This window comes from Palaemon carinicauda, chromosome 31, assembly GCF_036898095.1.
Source record: "Palaemon carinicauda isolate YSFRI2023 chromosome 31, ASM3689809v2, whole genome shotgun sequence".
Lineage (NCBI taxonomy): Eukaryota > Metazoa > Arthropoda > Malacostraca > Decapoda > Palaemonidae > Palaemon > Palaemon carinicauda.
The window spans coordinates 23012194-23039693 of NC_090755.1; the positions used below are offsets into that span (position 1 = coordinate 23012194).

At 33.6% G+C, this 27500-nt stretch overlaps 2 protein-coding genes across 3 annotated transcripts in view; one reads left to right on the forward strand and one right to left on the reverse strand.

Annotated features, from left to right (window-relative positions):
* The window catches only part of LOC137624900 (carboxypeptidase B-like), a 233338-nt gene extending 227202 nt beyond the window's left edge, over window positions 1–6136 (reverse strand). The window contains exons 1-4 of one of the 2 annotated variants that reach the window (XM_068355837.1): window positions 5999–6130; window positions 3059–3245; window positions 2664–2777; window positions 988–1112 (exon numbers count right to left, since the gene is read on the reverse strand). In XM_068355837.1, the coding sequence (XP_068211938.1) occupies window positions 988–1112; window positions 2664–2776 (238 nt within the window). In that variant the 5' untranslated portion in view covers window position 2777; window positions 3059–3245; window positions 5999–6130. Of the gene's footprint in view, window positions 1–987; window positions 1113–2663; window positions 2778–3058; window positions 3246–5998 lie in introns of both variants that reach the window. The other variant, XM_068355835.1, reaches the window with a different exon arrangement.
* The window catches only part of Taf8 (TBP-associated factor 8), a 670932-nt gene that overhangs the window by 455739 nt on the left and 187693 nt on the right, over window positions 1–27500 (forward strand). The window lies entirely within an intron of this gene.

Below are 27500 nucleotides of genomic sequence, written 5' to 3' on the forward strand. Positions count from 1 at the left end.
AAAATGACTGCAACGGAAAGCAAAATAAAAATTCCTATATGACCAGTAATAAAATGAGTCTTTTAGTAACTAGATTTAGGATAAAGATTTTAACATATAAATATACATGATTTACATTTTGTCTTAAACCATGTGAATGTGTAAAGAATGCCCATTCAAATGGTATACGAAACATGACACTTGCATTTGCATAATAACTACGTATTGAATAATGTTTTCTATGATGACAAGAATCCGCGCTCATTCACATGCATATCTCGTTTTAGCGAATCTCTTCGCTAGATAGGTATGTGCTTCATTGAAGTACTTACATTTACAGGAACGAATGAAGTCAAAGAGAGCATCGGGTCACCTGAGTAACGGTTTTGTAAATATCCAAGGAGTTCCACACACACACACACACACACACACACACACACACACACACACACATATATATATATATATATATATATATATATATATATATATATATATATATATATATATATATATATATACACACTGTATATACGTACAAATATATATGTATATAAATGTGTTTATATACATATATCCAGATATATACATTAATGCATGTGTATATATATATATATATATATATATATATATATATATATATATATATATATATATTATACATATATGTGTGTGCGTGTAAATATTTTGTATATTTATGTATATACTTATGAATAATGAATATATATATATATATATATATATATATATATATATATATATATATATATACATATATATATATGAATATATATATACTTATATATATATAAATATATATGTATATATTGATGTATATACTTATATATATGTATATATATATATATATTATATATATATATATATGTGTGTGTGTGTGTGTGTGCATGCGATAGAAGTATCTTCAGTGTGAGCAACTTGCATAATTGGACTAATTTCGGACCGTGATATATTTTCCCTAGAATCTGTGAAAACTGACCCGATTCTCACCTTTGACCTTTGACACCGAGAGGAGCGCCAAGTATCCCTCTGCTTCCATGTCTTCCAGTTTGATCAGAGTAGGAGGAATGACGTCATCGCTCACAGTCTCAAGATAGACTTCCAGGACTTTCCATCTGCAAAGCAAAATTTAATGTCCTCTTGTCAACAATAAATATCCCGATTTATTCATACCTGAATAACATGCACGCCCATATAGACATACAGAGCATAGCGAGAAAATTGAGTGGTGAGGAGAAAGAAAATGTTGAAATCATTATTTTTATTACTGGCTAAGCTACAACCCTGATTGGAAAAGCAGGATGTTATAAGCCCAGGGGCTCCAACAGAAAAAAATAGCCCAGTGAGGAAAGGAAATAGGGAAAATAGAATAATGCGCCTGAGTGTACCTTCAAGCAAAAGAACTCTAGCCCAAGATAGTGGAAGACCATGTGGTTGTTATTCTCCCAGAAGAGCTGCTTACCATAGCTAGAGCGTCTCTTCTACCCTTACAAAGAGGAGAGAAGCCATTGAACAATTACAATTCATTAATTAACCTTTGAGTGAAGAAGAATTTTTTGGTAATCTCATTGTTGTCAGGTGTATGAGGACAGGAGAATGTGTGATGAATAGGTAATATTATTCAATGGATTTCTAGGCAAAGGAAAAATGATCCATAACTAAAGAGGGCTCCAATAAATGAAATCAAATGGTAAAGTCTAAAGTGAAAATCTGGGAAACGAGAAGAGGAACAAAATTATAGATATCAAAACAGAGATGAAGCCACAGATAACTTGAAATAAATAACATCAGAAGTCACAAAAAGAGCTAAAAGTTTTGGTCGACTAAACATTTCAAGTGTAATTTGTAATTGCTTAATTATTAATGAATGTTAAGTAAAAAAAAAAAAAAGCTAAATTACATAAACTGCTATTTTACTTGAAGATTTTATTTTTCATTTCCATAGAGAAAATTTAGATAATGTTTGTATAGCAATGTACAAAGAATAACTAATATAAATTGAAAAATTTGATGAGTGAAACGAGTTATTATCTGAAACATCATAAAGATAATTAGATACACACACACAGGGTTACGAGTAAATCGATCATTAGTTGCATCACTGAAAAAGTTTTCGGAGAAAAATATAATTTTCTTTTACAGGGTAATTTTGGGGGTAAATAGATTTTACATTGAATCGAGATAAAAATATAAAGTACATACACAAATAACACACACACACACATATATATATATATATATATATATATATATATATATATATATATATATATATATATACATATATATATATATATATATATATATATATATATATATATATATATTTATATGTATTTATATATATATATTTATATATTGTATATATATAAATATATATGTATGTATAATTAGTTAGTCAGTTTATAGTGTATATGCAGTATATATGCAGGTACATTATATATATATCTATATATATATATATATATATATATATATATATATATATATATATATATATATATATATATATATATATATATATATATATATATGTGTGTGTGTATATATAAATATGTATATATATAAATATGTATGTATATATATATATATATATATATATATATATATATATATATATATATATATATATATATATATATATATATATTGATCTTAATACTAACCCGTCATAGTCCACAGAGGCAGCCCCAGAAATGCCAGCGTTAAGAAGCAAAGTGATCCAAAGCTTCATAAGAAGAAGAGCTGATGGAAAGTCTTTTCCACGTCGAAGGTCCATTCTGAAATCAATAAACTCATTAATGAAACAAAATCAGTTTCAATAAAGCAGTATAAGATCTGGAAACAATACATCTTCTGAGCCTTCATTTTGAAATAGAAAGAGCAGATGAGAGTCAAGAATTAATCTTCAAATTGAGTTCATTCGACGAAGTGAGATTGATTTGCTGTACGGAGTGTTAAGGTCTATTCTTTGGAACATGGTTTTTATAATCAGAGTAAATTATGTAAAGTCTAAAAATGCTAGAACAGCTCGGAGATATAATATCTAAAAGTTTCTTACTTTTGGCCTTAAGTAGACACTTTTAAATCAGAGTATTACTCCAAGAAGCCAATTAGCTGTTACACCGGTCCCATATCATCAGTTTTAATTTAGTGTCAAGTGTACAGCCACGCAACTTTACTGAGAACCATTCATAGGTGGCAATTATTCCTTTATATAAAGTCGGTGGCACACATGCGAACCACACCTGAGGGAATGAAAAACTTAACGTCGAAAGATGCCTTATTTATGAAAGATGACTTATTTATATAACACAAGGTCAAAACTCAAGAGAACTACTTATTAACTGTCAATAACGGAATTATTTAATAATCCGGCTAAATCTGAAAGTTATAAAATTGTAGTGACAAGCTGCAAGTGTAAAATACTTTGCAAAATAAAGTTATTTATCCCGTACATTTTACAATTTCAATGCAAATTAAGATTTGGAAAATGTACGAATTATTAATGATGGAGAGTGCCATAACAACTTAAGTTTTGCAGATAAAATAGTTGTCTAGTGAATAAGGGGAAGAATTGCAAAAGATGATAGAAAATTTGAATAGAGAAAGCAGAAACTTACAGCGGAAAATGAATATGAGTAAAACTAAGGTAATGTTCAACGGTAGTACAGATATAACAAATTAAGGTTATGGCCGAACCTCTAGAGATTGATAATTGATATACATACTTAGAACAGACAGTAAGTGTTTTTCCAAGACATGAAACCGAAATCAAGAGCTGAAAAACAAAATGCCACTTTCTCTAAAGAGAAAGGTATCTTATGAGATGGTCCTGCCAGTGTTAATTTATACATCAGAAACTTGAGCCTTTCTAAAGCCTTAGAACTAAGTTAGTTACGACTCGAAAGAGCCAGGGAAAAGTTAATGGTAGGAATAACAATAAGAGACATTAAGAACAACGTAATGGGTCCCCAGAGATTGGAAAAGAAGCAGGGGAAGGAGAAAACGATGAATTGATAAACTAAGAAAATTTGTGGGCATAGACTGTCATTGAAAGAACATTAACAGACGCGAATCGAAGGACGTCTGAGGCCTTTTTCATGCAGTTCACTACTAAAGGATGATGATGATGATATACAGTATGTATATGTATATATATATATATATATACATATATATATATATGTATGTATATATATATATATATATATATATATATATATATATATGTATATATATATATATATATATATATATATATATATATATATATATAGTATATATATAAATATATATATGTATATATATACATGCAGTATGTGTGTGCGCGCGAGTGCGTGCGTGTATGTATATATATATATATATATATATATATATATATATATATATATATATATATATATATATATATATATATATATATATATCATTTCCATTCTTCTACCATCCATATTCTCATTTATCGATCCATCCCTAAGTAAATGAAGTGGAACCATCAATAAATGTTTACTGGTTTAAAGTTGTAGATGGTTGACCTAAATAAATATCTAAGAATAAACACAACGGATGGCGGTAAGATTGGAGAGGAGATGAATCACAGAATAGAGACGAGACAGGGAGCAGGATGTCTTTGAAAGACATGAAGGACTTGATCTGTCTGTGAGAGTCACATTGGGAATCTGGAATCGACTCTTCTTTTTCGAATTGAAATTAGGATGTTGGGTGTCATTGGAAGAGAAAAGTTTGAAGCGACTGAGAGGAAATGGTGGAATAATAGCGTAAACTTGAAACATAAGAAGAACTGAAAACGGGAGAGATGTGATGATACGCAAAAGGAATGGAAAGGTTACCGTATGCGAATAGTTGATGACAGTTTAGTGAAAAGAAATTAATTCCTTAGTACTAGAAGGTAAGAGAAGAGAAATGTCTAGAAGGGGTTTAGATAAAAGGTGTGAGAGGCATATTAACATCCAGCAAGCACGAGTGTGAATGCAAGATTAAAGTCAATGGTCTCGAATATGAATCGAGGTTCGAATTGCTGTTATAATTCTTTTGCGTTAAAGATTGAAGGGAATAACGTAAAACACACTCTCACACAAACATACATACATGCATACGTACATGTTATTTGCAAAATAAAAATAGAGTCCTTAATGACGTGTACAGCCGGAGTCCTCACGCTACTGATAAGGTTTGTCACGTGCTTTAAATAACACATCCTGTAAAAGCTTCTACAGAATCTAAAGACTGGTTCGGCTGTCAGATGATTAATTTGTTAGAAATTGTTGTCTGAAAAGGGACTTCTTACTGGGGTCAATTACTGAGCTCACTTTTCACCATTACTCTATATCTAGAATGCATGCATTTATACGCTGGCCTACATACATGCATATAGTATATATATAAACACACATATATACTGTATATATGTATATGTCTATATATATATATATATATATATATATATATATATATATATATATATATATATATATATATATATATATATATATAAATGTATATATATGAGTGTGTGTGTTTGTATGTATATATATATATGGATATATTTCTACCTCATACTTGGGATCGAACGCTAGCCCCTTCTAATGAAAGGCCAGGTCGTATATATATATATATATATATATATATATATATATATATATATATATATATATATATATATATGCATGTATATATATAACGTTAAATTATTCGCAAAACTAAACCATAGCTTAAGTTAAGTAAGAAGAATTTTAGGAACGTGAAAAAAGAACAAAACAAAGTATCTCAGGAGGAACCTTCATTAGACTTGAGGAGATAATCAAATTAAAATGGAAGTGAGGAGAAGGATTAACCAGACATTATTGCGTTAATAAAGGAAGTTAAAGAAAGGAAAAATATAAATGGCCACTTCGTCTATCCAAGAAAAGACTGAATCAAATACTCTTTCAGCCGAAACTTTTCAAAATATTTTCGCTCAATTTTTTAGTTCTCTTACCTGGCAGCGATGGCAGTCGTATGGGACGGGAGGATGCGAGTCAGGCGATGGTGGTCTACTGGCACTCTTCCCTTCAAGCCCGCTCACACACACTGGCTACTTATTGTAGGCCAATGTAGGGGTTGACCGTTGAGTGAAACTGTGAAAACACAGGTGCTGATAACATTGACTAGGCCCCTCCCACTCGCCTCAAAGGAACCAATACTATGTGGGCATTTCCAAGGTCAGAAACATCCAGGTTATTGCCATAAGGTTTGGGTTTAGTTTCCATACCATATTTATATTACTTTTATTAACAATATAATACTGGACGCCAACGTCACAGAAATTGAAAAAGAGTAAAGCGAAATTTTTTTTTTAATTCGGTTTCAAATATCTAATAGTTATTAAAACACTGGTATTAGGCACACTATCATTTACACAAAGTATATTATATATATATATATATATATATATATATATATATATATATATATATATATATATATATATATATATATATATATATATAGATAGATAGATAGATAGATAGATAGATAGATAGATACCATGCCTGGTGTTTGGCCAGTTTTCATCACCATTCTGGCCAGTGCGCATTGGTGATGTTGGGAGACTTTTGTTTGGTCGCTCACAGCAAACCAACCTAGAATGGATGGCCCTGCCTAGTACAGCTTTCCTGATCATAGCGATACACAAACCCAAGGTATCCCCACTCATAAAGGGATATATATATATATATATATATATATATATATATATATATATATATATATATATATATATATATATATATATATATATATATATATATATATATATATGGATAAATATCAACACAACATCGTGTTCAAATAGAAATAAATTTCTACCTCATACCTGTACTTGGGATTACAAGTGTTACAAGTAGAATAACTCACTGCCTAATACATACATACATATATATATATATATATATATATATATATATATATATATATATATATATATATATATATATATATTTCATATATATATATTTTATATATATAAATATATATATATATATATATATATATATATATATATATATATATATATATATATATATATTTTATATATATATAAATATATATATATATATATATATATATATATATATATATATATATATACATATATATATGTGTGTATATATATATATATATATATATATATATATATATATATATATATATATATATATATATATGTATATATATATATACCTACTTCTATGTTCACTAAATCTTTCACACCAAGGTACCTCTCTCATAAACACTGTCATACACACTACCTCAACTTCATTCTCACTACTATCATCACTGCTTAATCCCTTCTTATTTTCTTATTCCTCAATTTTATTATTATTATTACTCTTATTATTATTATTATTATTATTGTTATTATTATTATTATTATTATTATTATTCACCGTGCTAGGCAATATATCTTAGGAATCCATTTTTCCCATCGGTTATATAAGCGAATGAGCAGGTGATGGAAAGGGTTTACGAATTCGGCTTCTACTCGTGATGCCTGGTGGATCATCTTACTGGAATTAGAATGGACCGACAGAGGTCACTTGCTTGCTTTAATTCGATGGACATTGCGCATCAAATGGAACTGACTATTCTTTGATGAATCTACCCAATGAATCCTCTATTAAGGCCCTTTGCGTCAATAGGCATACGAGGAGATGATGATGATGATAATGATTATATATATATATATATATATATATATATATATATATATATATATATATATATATATATATATATACACAGTATACAATATGGATCTTGTCAAGATTAGCGAACCCAATCACTTTCGGATTCGTTATTCTTGACATGAGGTTAATTGGGTTCGCTATTCTTTACATGTGCAAAATTGGGTTCGTTATTCTTTACATGTGATCTTAATCTTATAAAACTTGGTGGGCCGGGGATAATAGTTCAAGTTAATGAATCTTGCTTTTCACATAAACCTAAACACCATCGAGGACGATCACCTACGCGTCAAGTCTGGGTTTTTGGCTTGGTTGTTACTAGTACATCTCCAGCAATGGGATATATGGAAATAGTGGAACACAGGGACCAAGAGACACTTCTGCCAATAATAGAAAAAGTAGTGAGACATGGATCAACTATTCACAGCGATGAATGGAAATATAGAAATATAGCTAATAATGCAAACTACCGGCACAGAACCGTGAACCACTCTTTGCACTTCGTTGACCCGCAGACACGCATCCACATTCAGTATATTTTTCTTCCATCAATATAGTGATCATTTATATTTCCAACATGTTTTTTCCTCATTTACTATCTCTATTTTTCATTCATAGTCCAAAACATTTCATGTCAAGATTAGCGAACCCAATCATCACCGGATTCGTTATTCTTGACATGAGGTTAATTGCGTTTGCTATTCCTTACATGTGGAAAATTGGGTTCGTTATTCTTTACATGTAGAAAATTGGGTTCCTTGATCTTGACATGGAAATGTTGGGTTCGCTAATCTTGACAAGATCCTACAATATTATACAGTTAGTATATATGGCGTGATTGTTTACCTGAAAAACTGTTCCAAGGATGTTTAAGAAGCTAATAGGTCGCCGGTAAATCTTTATTCCAGGTGGCCACCCATCCATTAACTGACCGGAACCGAAATTCCCTGCCTGATTTTTGACACGCACAAAGCGGCCCAGCTATCTCAACTGAGATCAAAACTTTCATATTCCAAGAAAAAAAAAATTGAAATACTATTTCCCTTACACTAGATGTGAATTATATACAGTATATGGACTGCCTTTCCATTTGTTCGTTTGTCAGTTTTATGCAATTTTTTTTTCCGGTTTATATGTTAAAATGCAACATCTTCCGCACATAAATAATTAAGTTTATTTGAAAGAGCAGCAATAGACCTTAATATTTGTATTTTGAAAGTTATATGAAGACCTGAAATGCAGAGCAAGGAAACTTTTGTGTACTTCAGAGAATTTGAGTCGTAAGACAGAGCAATAAGGCCGGGGAGGCCATTCAAAAGTGATGTGCAACATTGGGAAAACCCTGAAGTTGCTCTAAAAAGTTAAAAGGTGAATGAGTTGTAGTACCCTGTTGAAAACGTTCTTGCCCGGCGTTTTGCTGGACTGGGGTTCGAGACCCGCTCAAGCTCTATAGTGTTTTGTAGTGTCTCCAACCTCATCATCCTTGGGGAAGCCTGTAGGTCTACATGCTGAGTCACCAGCAGCCATCACCTGGCTTTCCCTGGTCCTTGTTTGGGTGGAAAGAGGGCATGGGCGCTGATCATATGTATACAGTATATGGTCAGTGTCTAGGGCATTGTCATTGTCCCTTGCCTTTGCCATTTATAAACGACTATTATTGCCTATATAATAAAGAACAAGTCTCAGACTATACACACACACACACACACACATATATATATATATATATATATATATATATATATATATATATATATATATATATATATATATAGCTTTCCTGTCACGCTCATGGGTGAGAGGAGTAGTCATACCATGGTGGGAGGAGGTTACCCCGAGAGGTACACTCGAAAACCATACTCTCCCACAAATTGCCGAACCAGCGGGATGTAGTTAGGAAAGGGGAATAGGGTGATAAGGGTTGAATCTGGGTGTGGGCATGTGTGTGTATATTTGCTTATCTAGCCAAATATTTAGACGTCATTTTTGACGGCTTGGGTACATTAGTATAATGTGATATAAAAGTGGAATAGCAAGATTGTCATGGAGAGAGAGAGAGAGAGAGAGAGAGAGAGAGAGAGAGAGAGAGAGAGAGAGAGAGAGAGAGATTGAAATATCGATTAACCTTTTCGTTCTTCAGACTGAAGTTCTTTGGATTCTCACATATGGAAAATCAGGGAATCACTCTTACTTCAATGACCTTGCTGTTTAAGCGCCCTCACTAATAACTATTTTAAAGAAGAATTTCCTGAATCTCAGGTGGTGGAATGCTTCGCTCCAGTTAAGTTTTCTCTTATTTGTTGATACTGCGTTAAAGAGAAGGCAACAATTTATCAATAAACCTTTACATGGACAATATATATTTCAAGATGTGGTGGAGTCGTAATGGATTTTTAGATATATGCTTAAAGTGATATAATCTCAGATATCACTGCATTAAAGACTTTTGCTCTTGCAATTTACATACACACAAATAGTCCCCATAGTTTTATATAATATATATATATATATATATATATATATATATATATATATATATATATATATATATATATATATATATATATATATATATGTTATAGGGACCCCCCCAAATTGAATCAACAAAGAAAGTTATTGATAAATGAAAAACTTGAGATTCTTTGAAATAAAAATTTGAACATTAATTTTGATAAGCCTAGACGATTTTTCACAAGGTTCCCAACATTTCCTGACCTACCTCACACACTTTATCCCTCTTCGAAAAAGCTTATGATTCCAATCTTGCTACTGGATTAATATGTATTCCTCAGGAACGTTATCTCGGGATTCCAAACTCGTGTCAACACTAACCAATAAATGGAAAACTGTAAATGTAGCTTGCATGTTAAACGCCACTAAGGTTTGTGTATATATATGTTTATATATATACACATATGAATATATATATATATATATATATATTATATATATATATATATATATATATATATATATATATATATGTGTGTGTGTGTGTGTATGTATATGTTTATATATATATATATATATATATATATATATATATATATATATATATATATATATATATATATATAAACATACATACACACACATATATATATATATATATATATATATATATATATATATATATACAGATATATATAAGGTAAGGTGGGTTAAGAAGAGTCCATTTTGGTAGACATATTTTCTAAAATACCGCTAACCTTGAAATGGGTTTCGATTAAAAAGGTTTGAAAGGATAGGAAAACCATTCCACTAAAAGCCGTATTCATAAGAAAATCGTCCATTTCAAATACATCAGTTTTAACTATGGTCATTAAATAAATAAACATTTTCCGTCGATAATATCAATGAAATAAAATCTTTTGATGAAAGGCTATGCTCAAACATATGTGCTGTGGGCAGCTGTTCAGGTTAAAATCATCACATCAAAAGATCCATTTCCTCTTCAATAAACTACGGAATTTAGGTAGAAGAATCTCTCGTTAATGGTTTATTAGCCACGAAATATCAGTGATATAATCTTACAAACGTACCATATTTAGGGCAATGTACGTTTATAATTTCATTTTTCTGCATCCTCTATCCCAAACATCATATCGTTCTAATATGAATGTACAAGGATACAAAATTGAACGCGGCATATCTATCTATCTATCTATCTATCTATCTATCTATATATATATATATATATATATATATATATATATATATATATATATATATATATATATATATATATATGTATATATATACTGTATTTATATATATATATATATATATATATATATATATATATATATATATATATATATATATAATGTGTGTGTTTGTATCTATGTATTCATAATATGATGTTAAATGAAAATGCAGACAACAAGTAGTTATGGACAAGCCTCTTTAGATTGTGCTTAGGACAATCAGTATTTCCCCAGGACACAAGACCGATATTAAAAGAACGATAAGCATGAGATGTAGAGCATTTGGGAAAGAAAAGTAGATTATGAAAAGTAAAATGCCACTTTCTCTAAAAGGAAAAGTATTCAATGAGGGCAACATGGATACGGGAGTAAACTAAAGTAGAGGATATAATAACATCATGTAAGAAAAAGAAATGGACATGGGTAGGATATAAAATGAGAATAACGGGCAAAAGATGGACATTAAGAATAACAGAATGGGTTCCTAGATATTGTATAGGAAGTACCGGGAGGAAGAGAAGTTGATGGATTGACGAAAAGACCATAAACAGACGCGATTGGAAGGACGTCTGAAGATTTTGTTCTGCAGTGGACTAGTAACGGCTAATATTGATATGTATATGTGTTAAATATATTGTTTTTATCTTTTCTTTCCAACTTCAGAATCCTTGTATTCTCGTTTTCTTTATCTTGTTAAATATATTGTTTTTATCTTTTTTTTCTAACTTCAGAATCCTTGTAATCTCGTTTTCTTTATCTTGTTTATTTTTAGTACGAAAAAAGTACTTTGACTTTTTTCATAATCCTTGGTTTTCAACTCTCTTGGAAAATAAAAAGATCTCAAATGTAACTTTAAATAACTTTAATAATTATTTAATCTCTGTAAATACTTTGTGCTGGCATTTGAGACCATTTCATAGTATTTAGCCCTTCTTGAATTATTTAACCAAGCAGTATCTGCCTAACCCTCCAAGGAAGCAGTTCTCTTGACTAAAGGAAAATGGATTAACTCGACCTTCGTTAGAAACTTGCCAACTAATGTGTGATCATTACTAATGAACTCTTTTCACTTGAAGGACTTTTATTGCTGTGAAATAATGAAGTGCTAAGTACCACCAGTTTCACCAAAGTGCAATGGAGAGACGAGGGCATGATTCTCCAAGGGAGTGAGTTTTCAGAGGAACCATATAATGGATTGTGTAGCAGCATGGAAGAGAGGCCAAGACGGGGATACTATTTCCCTACCATAGTCTTTGGCATCCACCACATGCTGCTGGATTACTTCAGAGGGATTCAACTCCGTGGATTTATATCGAGCAAGCAGGCGCTTGATAACGTTGAGGTAGGTCTCGGTAAATGTTGGCACACTTTACGAGATTTAAAGTTATTGAATGAATAATTTTAGCGCTGAGTCATTAATCCCGTAAAAAATAAAACTTGTAACCAGAAAAAATTTACTCTTGTTAATATTTTGCTTTGCCATTTATCATATCTTTTGAGATCTTTTTATTGAATCTTACTCTGAACTTTAAGTCGCTTGCATAGGCAATAATTTCATGTACAATTTTCTGATAGACGTATCATATCTTTTATAGGCTATGCACAGTGGCATCATGGTAATGGTATTGCTCGACGAATCTTATAAACTTTTCACTGGTTATAAGCGATTCGGAGTGTGGAGGTTAGGTAACTAGTGCCAGAGTTACCTAGATATCGGGGCAGCATCAAGTGTCATTAATATTAATTTATATTCTGCATAATATTATGCTTTAAATTTATTTTATGTTCAATAATAAATTCAATGTTCACTTTGATGTTTGTTTTCTCACCATTTTTTACAACCTTCATATAAGTTTTTTCCGAATAGTATATATATATATATATATATATATATATATATATATATATATATATATATATATATATATATATATATATATTTATATATATATATATATATATATATATATATATATATATATATATATATATATATATATGTATGAAACGTGAAGCTGATGATGAATGAAGATGTATTGATTTTAAAGCTCAAGATAGAGACGACTGGCGAAATTTAATCTAGGCCCTTAGCGTCAATAGGCGTAGGAGGAGATGGTGATGATGATGATGATGATGATTATATATTTATGTGTATATATATATGTATATGTATATATATATGAATGTGTATATATATATATATATATATATATATATATATATATATATATATATATATATATATATATATATATATGGAGATGGAGATGGAGATAGCGCCTTATTCTATATTTGGGTTCTCCCAGGTCCCTCAGTGTGAGGCACCTCGTATATCCACCAGAGAGTTGCTTGTGCATCTTCCAGTCTTGGATGGTCTGGGATGCATCTTAGGTGTTTATCGAGCTTATTCTTAAACACATCTACGCTCACTCCTGATATGTTTCTTAGATGAGCTGGTAGCGCATTAAATAGTCGCTGCATCATCGATGCTGGTGCGTAGTAGATTAATGTCCTGTGTGCCTTCCTTAGGTTTCCTGGTATAGTTTTGGGCACTATTAATTTACCTCGGCTTGCTCTTTCTGATATTTTTAGCCCCATGATGTTTTCAGTAATTCCTTCGATTTGTTTCCATGCTTGTATTATCATGTAGCGTTCTCTTCTCCTTTCTAGACTGTATAATTTTAAAAATTGCAGTCTCTCCCAGTAGTCAAGGTCCTTAACTTCTTCTATTCTAGCAGTAAAGGACCTTTGTACGCTCTCTATTTGTGCAATATCCTTTTGGTAGTGTGGGTACCATATCACATTTGTAGTACTCGAGTGTACTACATACATAAGTTTTGTAAAGCGTAATCATGTGTTCCGCTTTTCTTGTTTTAAAGTGTCTGAATAGCATTCCCATTTTTGCTTTACATTTAGCCAACAGTATTTCTATTTGGTTGTTGCATAACATATTCCTGTTTAACATTACACCAAGGTCTTTAATTGCTTCCTTGTTTGTGATTGTCTCGTTATTAGGTCCCCTTTATGCATATACTATTCTTTCTCTGTTTCCATAATTTATTGATTCGAATTTATCGGAATTAAATACCATCCTATTTGTCTCCGCCCATTCATATATTTCGTATAGATCTCTTTGTAATGAGTTCCTATCTTCATCACAAGTAATTTCTCTACTTATTCTTGTGTCATCGGCGAAACTTCTCACTACAGAGTCTTTAACATTACAGTCTATATCTGAGATCATAATAACAACAGCAGTGCAGGTAAAACCGTATCCTGTGGCACGCCAGATATTACCCGAGCTTCATCTAATTTCTCGTCATTTGCAACCACTACTGTTTTCTGTTTTGTAAAAGAATCGTTTTGTAGAAATTCTTTTATTCATTTTCCTATCTTTCCCACAATATTATGCTTTCTCATTTTTTTTCTCCAATATGTTATGGTCTACCTTGTCAAAGGCTTTTGCAAAATCTAGATATACCACATCTGTCTTTTTCATTTATCATATTTTTATATATGTTTTCATAGTGTGCTATCAGTAGTTGGGTTTGTGTACTTTTTCCGGGCACAAAACCGTGTTGACCTACATTAAACAAATTATTTTTAACCAAATGATCCATTATTTTCTTTTTTATTACCCTCTCATACAATTTCATAATATGTGATGTTAGACTAACAGGTCTATAATTGCTTGCATCTAGTCTTGATCCACTTTTGAAAATAGTGGTTATATAAGCTAATTTATGTTTAACATATATCTCGCTCATATCTACACCTTGTCTTAGCAGTATTGCAAGCGGCTTCGCGATAGTGTGTGCAATTTTTATTAACAAAATCGCTGGAACGCCATCTGGCCGGCCGCTGATCCATTTTTAATTTCGCTTATAGCCTACACAATATCTGCTTCATTAATATCTATATCCGTTAGATATTCACTATTTTCTTCTCTCATTTCTGTTTCATTATTCTCATTCGCAATTCTTGGCGTGAATTCACTATTATATTTTTCTGCTAATATGAGAGACAGAGACAGAGACAGAGACAGAGACATTTTACCTTTAATATGAGCTTGCTTGTCACAAAAAAAAAAAAAAATGTTTTGCTAAAATATTCCCTTAGCTTAGCTCCCATATATTTTATTAATGGCAGTCCAATAATTGGTCAAATATTCATGCTAAAAACACCTGGTACCCTTTACTTATTTTTCTCTAGAGCCAACATTTCTGCACTTTGATGTTTGAGTTTTTCTAATACAAACTCCGTCTAACCAAAGACTTGAGATTTCTCATCGGAGCTTATAAAAACCGTGAGTCTTGATCCTAGGAAATGTCAATCAAAATAAAAAGCTTTAAAGCAAAGGTAAAGATAATTTTGAGATAAATAATTCGTATAGTACAATTAAGTATTCTAATTTCAATACACTGCAAAACGTTGTTGATGGTAACTTTAACAGCTTTTAATCTTCCAGGCATTTTAATGAAAATTGAGCTGATACCCGGACGTCAAACTAATTGTTCTGCCACCCAATTTGAGAAGCGCTAGACGCGCTTATGAAATCAAAATATAGTAGCCGACTTTAGAAGATATTTCCGTCAGCGTAAGCTTACAAGAAACATGTGTCAACTGTCACGCATCCTGTGTGAAATTCATGCATTTTAGCCTTGTGTCCCGCACTCAAGCGCATTTACCAAAATCTCACCCCTTGACGAATATTTAAAAGAAAAAAAAAATTCAAGAACACACGACAGGACATTTGGAACTATGAAAATAAACTTTTGCAGGATGTCTAGTATTCATACCATGACAACTGCAGTTTAGAAATGTGACCCTCTTAACGAGAGAATGCCTTGACCTAGTCATATGGTTTCTTCCTATTATTGAAGAATTTTGACGGGTAAGAGGGCTCTCAAACTTGGGGAAATTGCTCCCCAAGTTCGAATCTAAATTTCTCTCCCTTTCCTCTATTTCTTCTGCTCAATATTATTTCAACCTTTTCCTAAATTTATAAACTTTATTTTGACTTGCTGCCCTAACTCTGAGTATTATTTCTCTTTATATATATATATATATATATATATATATGTATATATATATATATATATATATATATATATATATATATATATATATATATATATATATATATATATATATGTGTGTGTGTGTGTGTGTGTGTATGTATATAGATGTATGCATATCTATATAAAATATTTATTTTATTTGTTCATTCATTCATTTATTTATTTGTTTTTATTTTATTTAAATGGCGTTGATATTTCCACAATCGTTATTACTGCCTGCTTAGATGAATGGGAGAAGGGATCATGGTTGGGAGGTATTCGCATTGAAAGCTATATATGAGAGTATTGGATGATGTCAGCCATCCCGAAGATGGTTTGGACCTTTTTGGCGGAACTACTCTTAAGGCTTGGGTCATAGGAATCCGGGGGATCCAATCCTTGAGATGGGACTCTTGGCTTTTGGCCGGAAGCCCATCATTACAGATATGGGAAGGATGATTCCTTATTTCCTTGGTTTCAGTCCTAACAGGCGAGTTTAACGTACATTTATATCTGTTTTGGTGCTATCCTTCGGGTAGGGTATGGAGTGGACCATCTGGGAAGTATACTCTCATTGTGGCGATAGTGGAGAATGCAAATTTCCTTTCCAACATATGATACTTACTTAAAATTCTCAAGCAGGCAAACCAACAAAACAACCAACAAAAAACATAAAGAAAATCCGTCCCCTAACTATGGACCCTTCAAATACTGACTCCCCATCCCCTGGATATACTGAATTCCCCCACCCCCCGACACTGTTGACGACCTCTGATAATTTGAATAGGGAAAATTCTGTTGATGACTTCGGAACGGGAAAGGACCATTCTACTAATATTACAAAATCGAGTAATTTGGGTAACACGAGGAAATTTCGAATCTTTCATGTTAACCAAATTCCAATAGAGACGAACTACGATGATCTATATAAAGCATTTGAATGCCATGGATGTATAAAAGAAATAAGGATGAAACTTGAAGATGAAAAATGGGATTCATGGATATCTTACAGTAGTTATGACGAAGCATTTAGTGCTATAGGTAACATGAATAATGTCAAACTGCCTTCTTGATTTCGATTGAAGGACATCAGATGATTGGCATACTAGTGACCATGCACTAATTATTATAAACACCAACAAGGGTCCGCCTTTACAAATGTAGGCCTGAAAAGGAATATGAGCAAAACTGATAATGTTCAATGAAAAATAAAGAACAACCCGTGAAGATTGTTAATGAATATACTGTACAGTATGTACTTAGAACACACGGTGTTTCCCAAGGACACGATACCGAAATTAAGAGGGATAAGCATGGGATGGAGAACTTTTTGTAAACAAAATAATATTATAAAACTTATGTGCCACTTTCTTTAAAAAGAAAATTATTCAATCAGATGGTCCTACCGGAATTAATTTGTTAATTAATTGAAGCCTTTCTAAAACCTTAGAATATAAGCTATGGACAACTCAAGAGCTATGGAAAAAATAATGATGGGATTAACAGTAAGAGACATAAAAAGGGCACCATGGATAAAAAAAAGATAAAAAAATAAAAAGGACACCATGTATAAAAAAAAGATAAAAAATAAAAAGGACACCATGGATAAAAAAAAGATAAAAAATAAAAAGGACACCATGGATAAAAAAAAGATGAAAAATAAAAAGGACAGGACATATAAAGAGAAGAACAGATGAAATATCGACTAAAAGAATAGGTCCCAGCTAGTGCGAACGAAGCAGGGAAAGAAAGAGAAGACAATGGATTCCCGAGCTAAGAATATTTGCTGGTATATGTATGTATGTATATTCATATACATGCATATATATACACAGTATATAATTGTGTGTATATATATATATATATATATATATATATATATATATATATATATATATATATATATATATATGTGTGTGTGTGTATATATGTATTTATATGTATATATATATATGTATTTATATGTATATATGTATATATATATATATATATGTATATATGTATACATATGTATATATATATATATATATATATATATATATATATATATATATATATATATATATGCATATATATATATGCATATATATGTATATATATGCATATATATATGCATATATATATGTAAATATATGTATACATGTATATATATATGCATATATATATGTAAATATATGTATATATGTATATATATGTATATATATATATATATATATATATATATATATATATATATATATATATATATATATGTATGTGTATATATATATATATATATATATATATATATATATATATATATATATATATGTATGTGTATATATGTATATATATATGTATGTGTATATATATATGTATATATATGTATATATATATGTATGTACATATATATGTGTGTGTGTTTGTGTGTGTGGTTATGTGTATGCATATATTTATGTGTGTATATAATATACATATATATATATATATATATTTATATATATATATAATATATTTATATGGATATATCGTCGTCGTCGGCGCCCACTCGTGTCCGAGTATTGAGTTCTGTCGTTAGCCATCAGCCTCCTATCTATGGGGTGGGTGCTTATGTCTGATGTGGCTGTTAAGTCCTAGTCTATGGTGGAAGAGTCGCGGACAGTGTTCACAAGGGAGGGTAGGTGGTGGGCGGGGCTGTTCTAATCGCTCTCTCCTTCTTCTCCTCCTAGCCTCCTCATTTTGTCTCCTCCTCTCCTCGAAGTCCACGGTATCATGGTGTACTGTACTCCTCCAGGTTTTCCTGTCCCTGGCTGTTTCTTCCCATGAGGAAGGATCGATGTTAGTTAGAGCTTTAGTTGATCTTTATAGCGCATTTTCAGGGCTCCTCGTGGTCTGGTGCCCTGGGTCAGTTCTCCGTAGAATATTTTCTTTGGGAGCCTAGATGGATCCATCCTATGCACGTGTCCTATCCAGCGGAGGCGGTGGTGGATGATGGTGGCCTCCACGCTGATCAGCGAGGCACGTTCTAAGACTTCAATGTTGGTGGTGTGGCTCTCCCAGGGGATTTTCAAGATCTGCCTAAGTTTCATTTGTTGGAAGCGTTCTAGGTTTTTAATATCGATTCTATATAGCGTCCATGTTTCACATGCATACAGGAGCGTGGAGAGGACTACTGCCCTGAACACCATTATTTTGGTGGTCAATGTCAGTGCATGGTTGTTAAATATGCGGCAGTTGAGTCGGCCAAAGGCGGAGTGGGCTGCCCTGATCCTGTTCTCCACGTCCTTTTTGCTTGTGGGAGCTGATGTTAGGATGCTCCCTGGGTAGGAGAACTGGTCCAACTGTTCTAACGGTTGGTCATTCACTGTGGTATTGAAGTTTGGGAGCATCAGTCCTGGTGGATGTTGGACGAGGGTCTTGGTTTTATCTGTGTTGACTTGCATCCCAAAACGTTCGTAGGCAGAGTTGTATGCATCAGCTAACGACTGCAGGTCCTCTGCCGTCTGACCTGGGGTGGCATTGTCGTCAGCATACTGCAGTTCTCGCACTGCACACAAGGTGGTCTTGGTTCTGGCGCGGAGTCTGGCGAGGTTGAAAGCGCCTCCATCCATGCGGAAACATAGGTCGACTGAGGGTGTGTCTGGGGGAATCTCGTTGAGCATTGCTGCAGTGTATAGCGATAAACACATTGAGGCCAGAACACAGCCCTGCTTCAGGCCGCCGTTGATGGGGAATGGGTCTGAAAGAGAGTTCTGGTGGCAGACTCTCCCAACCTTTCCATCATGGAGGGCACGCACCAGCTTGACAAAATCGGGTGGGCAGCCATATCTTTTGAGGACAGCCCACATGGCAGGTCGAGGCACTTTGTCGAAGGCCTTTTTCAAATCCCAGAAGATGAACATTATGGGCTGTTGTTGTTCGAGGCTCTTCTCTTGTAGTTGTCGCGCACAGAAGATCATGTCTATGGTCCCGCGGGAAGGTCGAAAGCCGCATTGAGACTCTGGCAGGACGTCTTCTGCGAGAATAAGGAGGCGGTCAAGGAGAATCAGAGCGAAAATCTTACTCGCGATGCTTAGTAGTGATATTCCCCGGTAGTTGTTACAGTTCTCCCTGTCTCCCTTCTTGAAGATGGTAACGATGTTTGCATCGCGGAAGTCACTGGGGAGGGTCTTGGTCTCCCATATTTTCAGTATAAGGAGCATCAAACGGTTCCTCAAACCGGGGCCACTGTGAGTGAGGAGCTCCAACGGGATGTTGTCTGGCCCTGGGGCTTTGCCGGGCTTCATGCGCTGCAGGGCCTTGTTGAAGTCATGGATGGAGGGTGGTAGTGCCATCCAGTGACGGACGGGATGCTGCGGGGTCATTCGCAGGAGATCGTCTGGGGTGTCTGCTTGGTCATTGAGGAGGTTCTCAAAGTGAGACCTCCACCTGGCCAGGATGCCCACGCTGTCGGTGATGGTCGTGGCCCTATCCGCGTCCTTCAGGCCGCCCACTGATGACCGTGTGGGACCGAATATTTCCTTTGTTGCTGCATAGAAGCTGCGCAGGTCACGTTGGTCAGCAAAACTCTGTATTTCTGCAGCTTTTCTTTGCCACCAGGTGTTCTGGGCTTCACGGATCCCTCTTTGGCAACCAGCTTCAGCCACCTTGTGAGCACATTTGTTAGCTGCTGTTGGTTGGTTTTCCAAAGTCAGGCGTGCTTGTCGTTTGGTTTCAATGAGAAGAGAGATGGTAGCATCATTCTCATCAAACCAATCCTGCCGTTTCTTGGTGGTGTAGCCTAGTGTTTCCTCCGCGGCACGGGCCATGGCGTTTCTGAGGGTGGTCCAGTGGTGCTCAACAGTGGCCTGACCCACGGGGTCTGCGAGGTGTTGTACGCAGGCCTCCTTGTAGTTCTGTGCCACCTGTGGGTTGCGGAGCTTACTACAATCAAAGCGTTGCTGTGGTACGCTGTCAGGTGCCCTTCTGGGTGGTCGTAGGGTCGTCACGGAGAGTCGGGAGATGAGGAGTCTGTGGTCCGTCCAGCAGTCGTCCGCTCCAGGCATGGATCTGGTGATGCGGACGTCTCCTCGGTCTCTGGCTCTGGTCAGGACGTAGTCCAGGGTGTGCCAGTGTTTAGACCGTGGGTGTCTCCATGTGGTCTTTTGTCGTTTTGGTAACTGGAAGATGGTGTTGGTTACCACAAGTTGGTGTTCTGCACACAGACCCAGTAGGAGTTGGCCATTGGCGTTGCAATTTCCAATGCCATGGCGGCCGATGATTCCCTCCCACAGGCGATGGTCTTTGCCTACTCGGGCATTAAAGTCGCCAAGCACAACGAGCTTGTCGTTGGCAGGCACTGCCTGGATGGTGCGGTCGAGCTGGGTGTAGAAGGCAGCTTTGTCATCATCGGTTGAGGTCATAGTCGGGGGGTAGACAGAGATCAGGGTGAAGTGTCTGTCCCGCGTGATGGGGATGCGGACAGTCCTCAGGCGCTCACTGATGGCCTTGGGAGCGAGGTTGTGCTGCTGCACTAGCTGGGAACGGATGGCGAAGCCGACACCGTGGATGCGAGGCTCCTCTAGGGCCTTGCCTTTCCAGAAGATGGTGTAGCCTGTTCCAGCTTCCCTGATGTTGCCCTCTTCGGGTAGTCTGGTCTCGCTAAGAGCCGCCACATCAACATTGAAGCGGGCTAGCTCCTTGCAGACGAGGGCTGTACGTCGTTTCGGGCGGTTGGTGTTCGTCACGTCTTGGAGGGTGCGGATGTTCCACGCACCTAAGGTTAATATTTTTTTCTTGTTGTTTCGACCGCATTAGTGGGATGTTCGCCAGCCGCGGTGAGCTGACCTGACGGGTTTGCCGTGTCCGATGTTTACCCCACCTTTTCTAGGTGCCTCCCCATGTTGGGTGGGCTGCGGTGTCCTCAATAGGCCAGCCCAGTCACGGGTCCAGCTGCTGAACTCTGGTGTCACGGCACCGTCACCAGAGAGCGACTGAATCTTAGACTCGCCGCCTGAGTGCAGTCGTGGGCTAAGGGCTTCCAGCTATCCAGGCCCGCCCCCTTCACCCACGGTGCTGTCGCCTCAGGACTTGGTGGTGGTGATGATGATAGTGAGAAAGAGATGAAAAGGGGTGGGGGAAACGACAGAATGCCAGTAGCTGGGTATATTGTTTTGGGTGGTCGTGGCTTTGCAACGGCCACGCACACACACTTGGCCCACACCGTTTTCACCGCGGCTCAAGACATATGAGACAGGCGGCTTCTCCGATGTTGGTTGCATCGGGCTGCCGGGTTCTTGTTATGTCAAGGCCCGCCTTGTTGAATGCCCGACAGGCATTTCCCTCTTCCGCCGGCGCTGGGAAGCTCCGCCGTTGGGGTCTTGTTTGGTTTGATTTTGGAGTTTTCCTTCTCCTAGCCTTTGCCTATCTTAAATAAAGGAGAAGGCCTATAGGGGGGTCCAGTCTTGGTCTGGTCTCTCAGAACTGGCCTTAGCGGTATGGTTGAGCCTGCTAGGGTGGATAAACTACCCCACCGCCATTGCCCAGCCCATCATTGAGACACTCAAGCCCCCCTACTGCAGCAAAGTGCTGGACCATCAGAGGGGTATGGATATATATACACGGATATATATATATATATATATATATATATATATATATATATATATATATATATATATATATATATATATATATATATATATATATATATATATAGTGTGTGTATCATCCTCATCATCATCGTCAGCCGTTACTAGTCCACTACAGAACAAAGGCCTCAGACATGTCATGTCATTCTACGTACGTTTGTTTATGGTCTTTCTGTGCCAGTCCACGCCCGCGAACCTCCTTAGTTCGTCTATTCATCGTCTTCTCTTCCTCCCTCCTCTTCTTATACAATATCTAGAGACCCATTCTGTTATTCATAATGTCTATCTAATATCGGTCATTTTCATATATGCTGCCCATATCCATTTATATATATATATATATATATATATATATATATATATATATATATATATATATATATATATATATATATATATATATATATATATATATATATATATATATATATATTTCATAGTAAGGATAGGGGAAGAGTAGTTGTTCCAAATATCTTTCATATTCAAAACGTTTCGTTATTCTTAATCACATTGTCCAGGGCTACAAATAAAACATATATAAAAGAATAAAGAAACAGTTAACAATTTGTACAAATTCATTTAAAACTATAAAGATTAGTTAAAATTTAAATGAAAATTAAAAGGAAAAATATATGTACATCAGACAGAGTAGTGGAACCAACCTTGCAAAAGCGTAGTGAGAAACTGTATGCCAATTACAGTTAGAAAACAAACCAGAGAAAGCTATGACAAATGTAATTGAATGGAAGAAGCTTGAGTATTTAACGACGGAACTAGTCGTTTGATCAATATGGTTTGTTTTTTAACTGTTGATGGCATGCAGTTTCTCACTATGCTCTTGCGAGGTTGGTTCCACTATGTCTGATGTATATATATTTTTCCTTTTAATTTTCATTTAAATTTCAACTATTTTTTATTGTTTTAAATGAATTTGTACTAATTGCTAACTGTTTCTTTATTCTTTTGTATATGTTTTATTTGTAGCCCTGGACAATGTGATTAAGAATAACGAAACGTTTTGAATAAGAAGGATATTTGGAACAACTACTCTTCCCCTATCCATACTATAGCCTACCTGACACTTGCGCGCATTTTTGCCACGCACTGGCACGCATTGATGCGTGCCAGTGCATGCCTCAACGACCAGTTCACTCCAGTTCGCGCATCGTTCACGACAAGTCACGCGACGTTAACGCCATGGCACGAATTGGCACGCCTAGTTCACGAGAAGTTCACGACACGTTCACGCGAGTTCGCGCATCATTCCGCATCCTTCACGCATCATTCACGCCATTTCACGCCAGTTCACGAATTGGCCACTCCATGTATTTTTTGTTGCCCTTTATTTTTGTTTCAATAAGAAAGCATTTGATTTACATATAAATAGCAGACATGAAATATGTACAAGTATTAAGAAATCATTTTATTTTTACATTAAAACAGCAAACAGAAAAAATTTGTTTTGCTCTTCATTTTAATGTAATAAAGAAGAATAATTATGTTGATGAAATAAAACATCATTTTATTTCTACATTCAAACAGCAAACTTAAAAATTTCGTGGGTTTATTTTTCAGTTCATTTTTATTTAAAACAAAAGTTTTGGCTATTGATTGGTAATAGAGGAAAATAAGTGTGTGCATGAAATAAGACATCATTTTATTTTTATATTCAAACAGCAAATATAAACAATTATTAGGTTTATATTTTTCTTTCCTTTTCATTAATTTTTTTTCGTTTCCTTTTTGTCTCTTCATTATAAAGTTATAGAAATAGTTTGAAATAAGATATCATTTTTTTTCACATTAAAACAGCAAATATAGAAATTTATTAGGTTTATTTTTCTTTCCTTTTCATTAATTTTTTCGTTTCCTTTTTGTTTCTCTTCATTATAAAGTTATAGAAATAGTTTGAAATAAGATATCATTTTTTTTCACATTAAAACAGCAAATATGAAAATTTATTAGGTTTATTTTTCTTTCCTTTTCATTAATTTTTTCGTTTCCTTTTTGTTTTTCTTCATTATAAAGTTATAGAAATAGTTTGAAATAAGATATAATTTTTTTTCACATCAAACCAGCAAATATAAAAATTTATTAGGTTTATTTTTCTTTCCTTTTCATCAATTTTTTCGTTTCCTTTTTGTTTTTCTTCATTATAAAGTTATAGAAATAGTTTGAAATAAGATATAATTTTTTTTCACATTAATACAGCAAGTATAAAAATTTATTAGGTTTATTTTTCTTTCCTTTTCATTAATTTTTTCGTTTCCTTTTTGTTTCTCTTCATTATAAAGTTCACGCCACTTCCCGCATCGTTCACTCCAGTTCCCGCACTGTTCACTCCAGTTCACTCCAGTTCGCACATCATTCACGACTATTTTGTGCGTGCCAGTGCGTGCCACAAACTTTAAACATTTCAAAGTTCTGGGCACGCATGGCACGCAATGGCACGCGAGTTCCAGCACTGTTCACACATTTTCACGACTCGTTCACGCGAGTTCGCGCATCAATGCGTGCCAGTGCGTGCCAAGAATGCGTGCAAGTGTCAGGTACCCTTATGAAATAAACGTTTATTACTAGCTGTTGCTACCTTCACCGATGATCTATCTATCTAGCTATGTATGTATGTATGTATGTATGTATGTATCTATCTATCTATATATATATACTGTATACATTATATATAATATATATATATATATATATATATATATATATATATATATATATATATATATATATATATATATATATATATATATATATATATATATATATATATATATATATATATATATATATATATATATATACACCATGTCCTTCTATTTGCGTTTGTATGTGGTGTTTCTGTACCAGTCCGCGCCCGCGAACTTCCATGGTTCGTCGATCCATCGTCTTCTCTTCCTTCCTCTGCTTCTTATGCAATCTCTTGGGACCCATTCTGTTACTCTTAATGTCCATCTATTGTCTGCCATTCTCATTACATATGCTGCTCATGTCCATATATATATATATATATATATATATATATATATATATATATATATATATATATATATATATATATATATAGTATTTATATACAGTATATATATATATATATATATATATATATATATATATATATATATATATATATATATATATATATAGATAGATAAATAGGTAGATATCATATGTGCATATATATGTCCTTATTATTATATTCGCATATGTTTATATGAAAATTATATACATATACATACATATATATACATAAACAGTATATACAGTATTTACATATATATATATATATGTATATATATATATATATATATATATATATATATATATATATATATATATATATATATAGTATTTATATACAGTATATATATATATATATATATATATATATATATATATATATATATATATATATATATATATATATATACAGTATATGTATAGATAAATAGGTAGATATATGTGCATATATATGTCCTTATTATTTATATTCACATGTGTTTATATGAAAATTATATACATATACATACATATATATACATAAATAGTATATACAGTATTTACATATATATATATATATATATATATATATATATATATATATATATATATATATACATATATATATATATATATATATATATATATACATATATATATATATATATATATATATATATATATATATATATATATATATATATATACATGATGTAAATATATGCATATACAGTAAGTAGAATGATTCCTCAATCTAACATGGAAATGCTTTTGAATGGTAATTTTTGTGAATAATGAGTTACTAAATATATCCAATTCAGTATCTTTGAATCTTTTTCTAAGTTACTAAATTTATGCAGTTTAATTCTTTTTAATATTCTCTAAAGTAAAAGATTGAAAAGTAAACTTTCGGTAAAAAATAAAAAAAAAGTATGGGGTTATAGCCCACCCCACCAAGCCAAGCCGTCATCCTTCCCCGTACTCTTACGCCCTTGAATAACTGTTCAAGTGTTCATGACGAGAACGCTGTTATCTGTGTGTAACAGTAATGGATGGGTCGCAATCTATATCTACGAGCTGGTATTATTTTGATTCAGTGTTTCCCACAATTTTCCCAACTACCTCTATTAACTTGAGGACCGACAGCTGCTAACTTTGATAAGTGTTGGGTAGGAAAACATGTTTCAGACAACGTTAAAGCAGATGTTTCATTGTAATGAGCCGGTGCTATCAGACTATCACATCTTCAAGGGATTAAAATAATTTTCTAAACGTGCTTGGTAAATTAAGCATGCTTTAAGTGTTATAAACCGACGTAACTATCTCATACTACATTCTTCAGCTACCTATAAATCAGAAAGATAGAGTGGG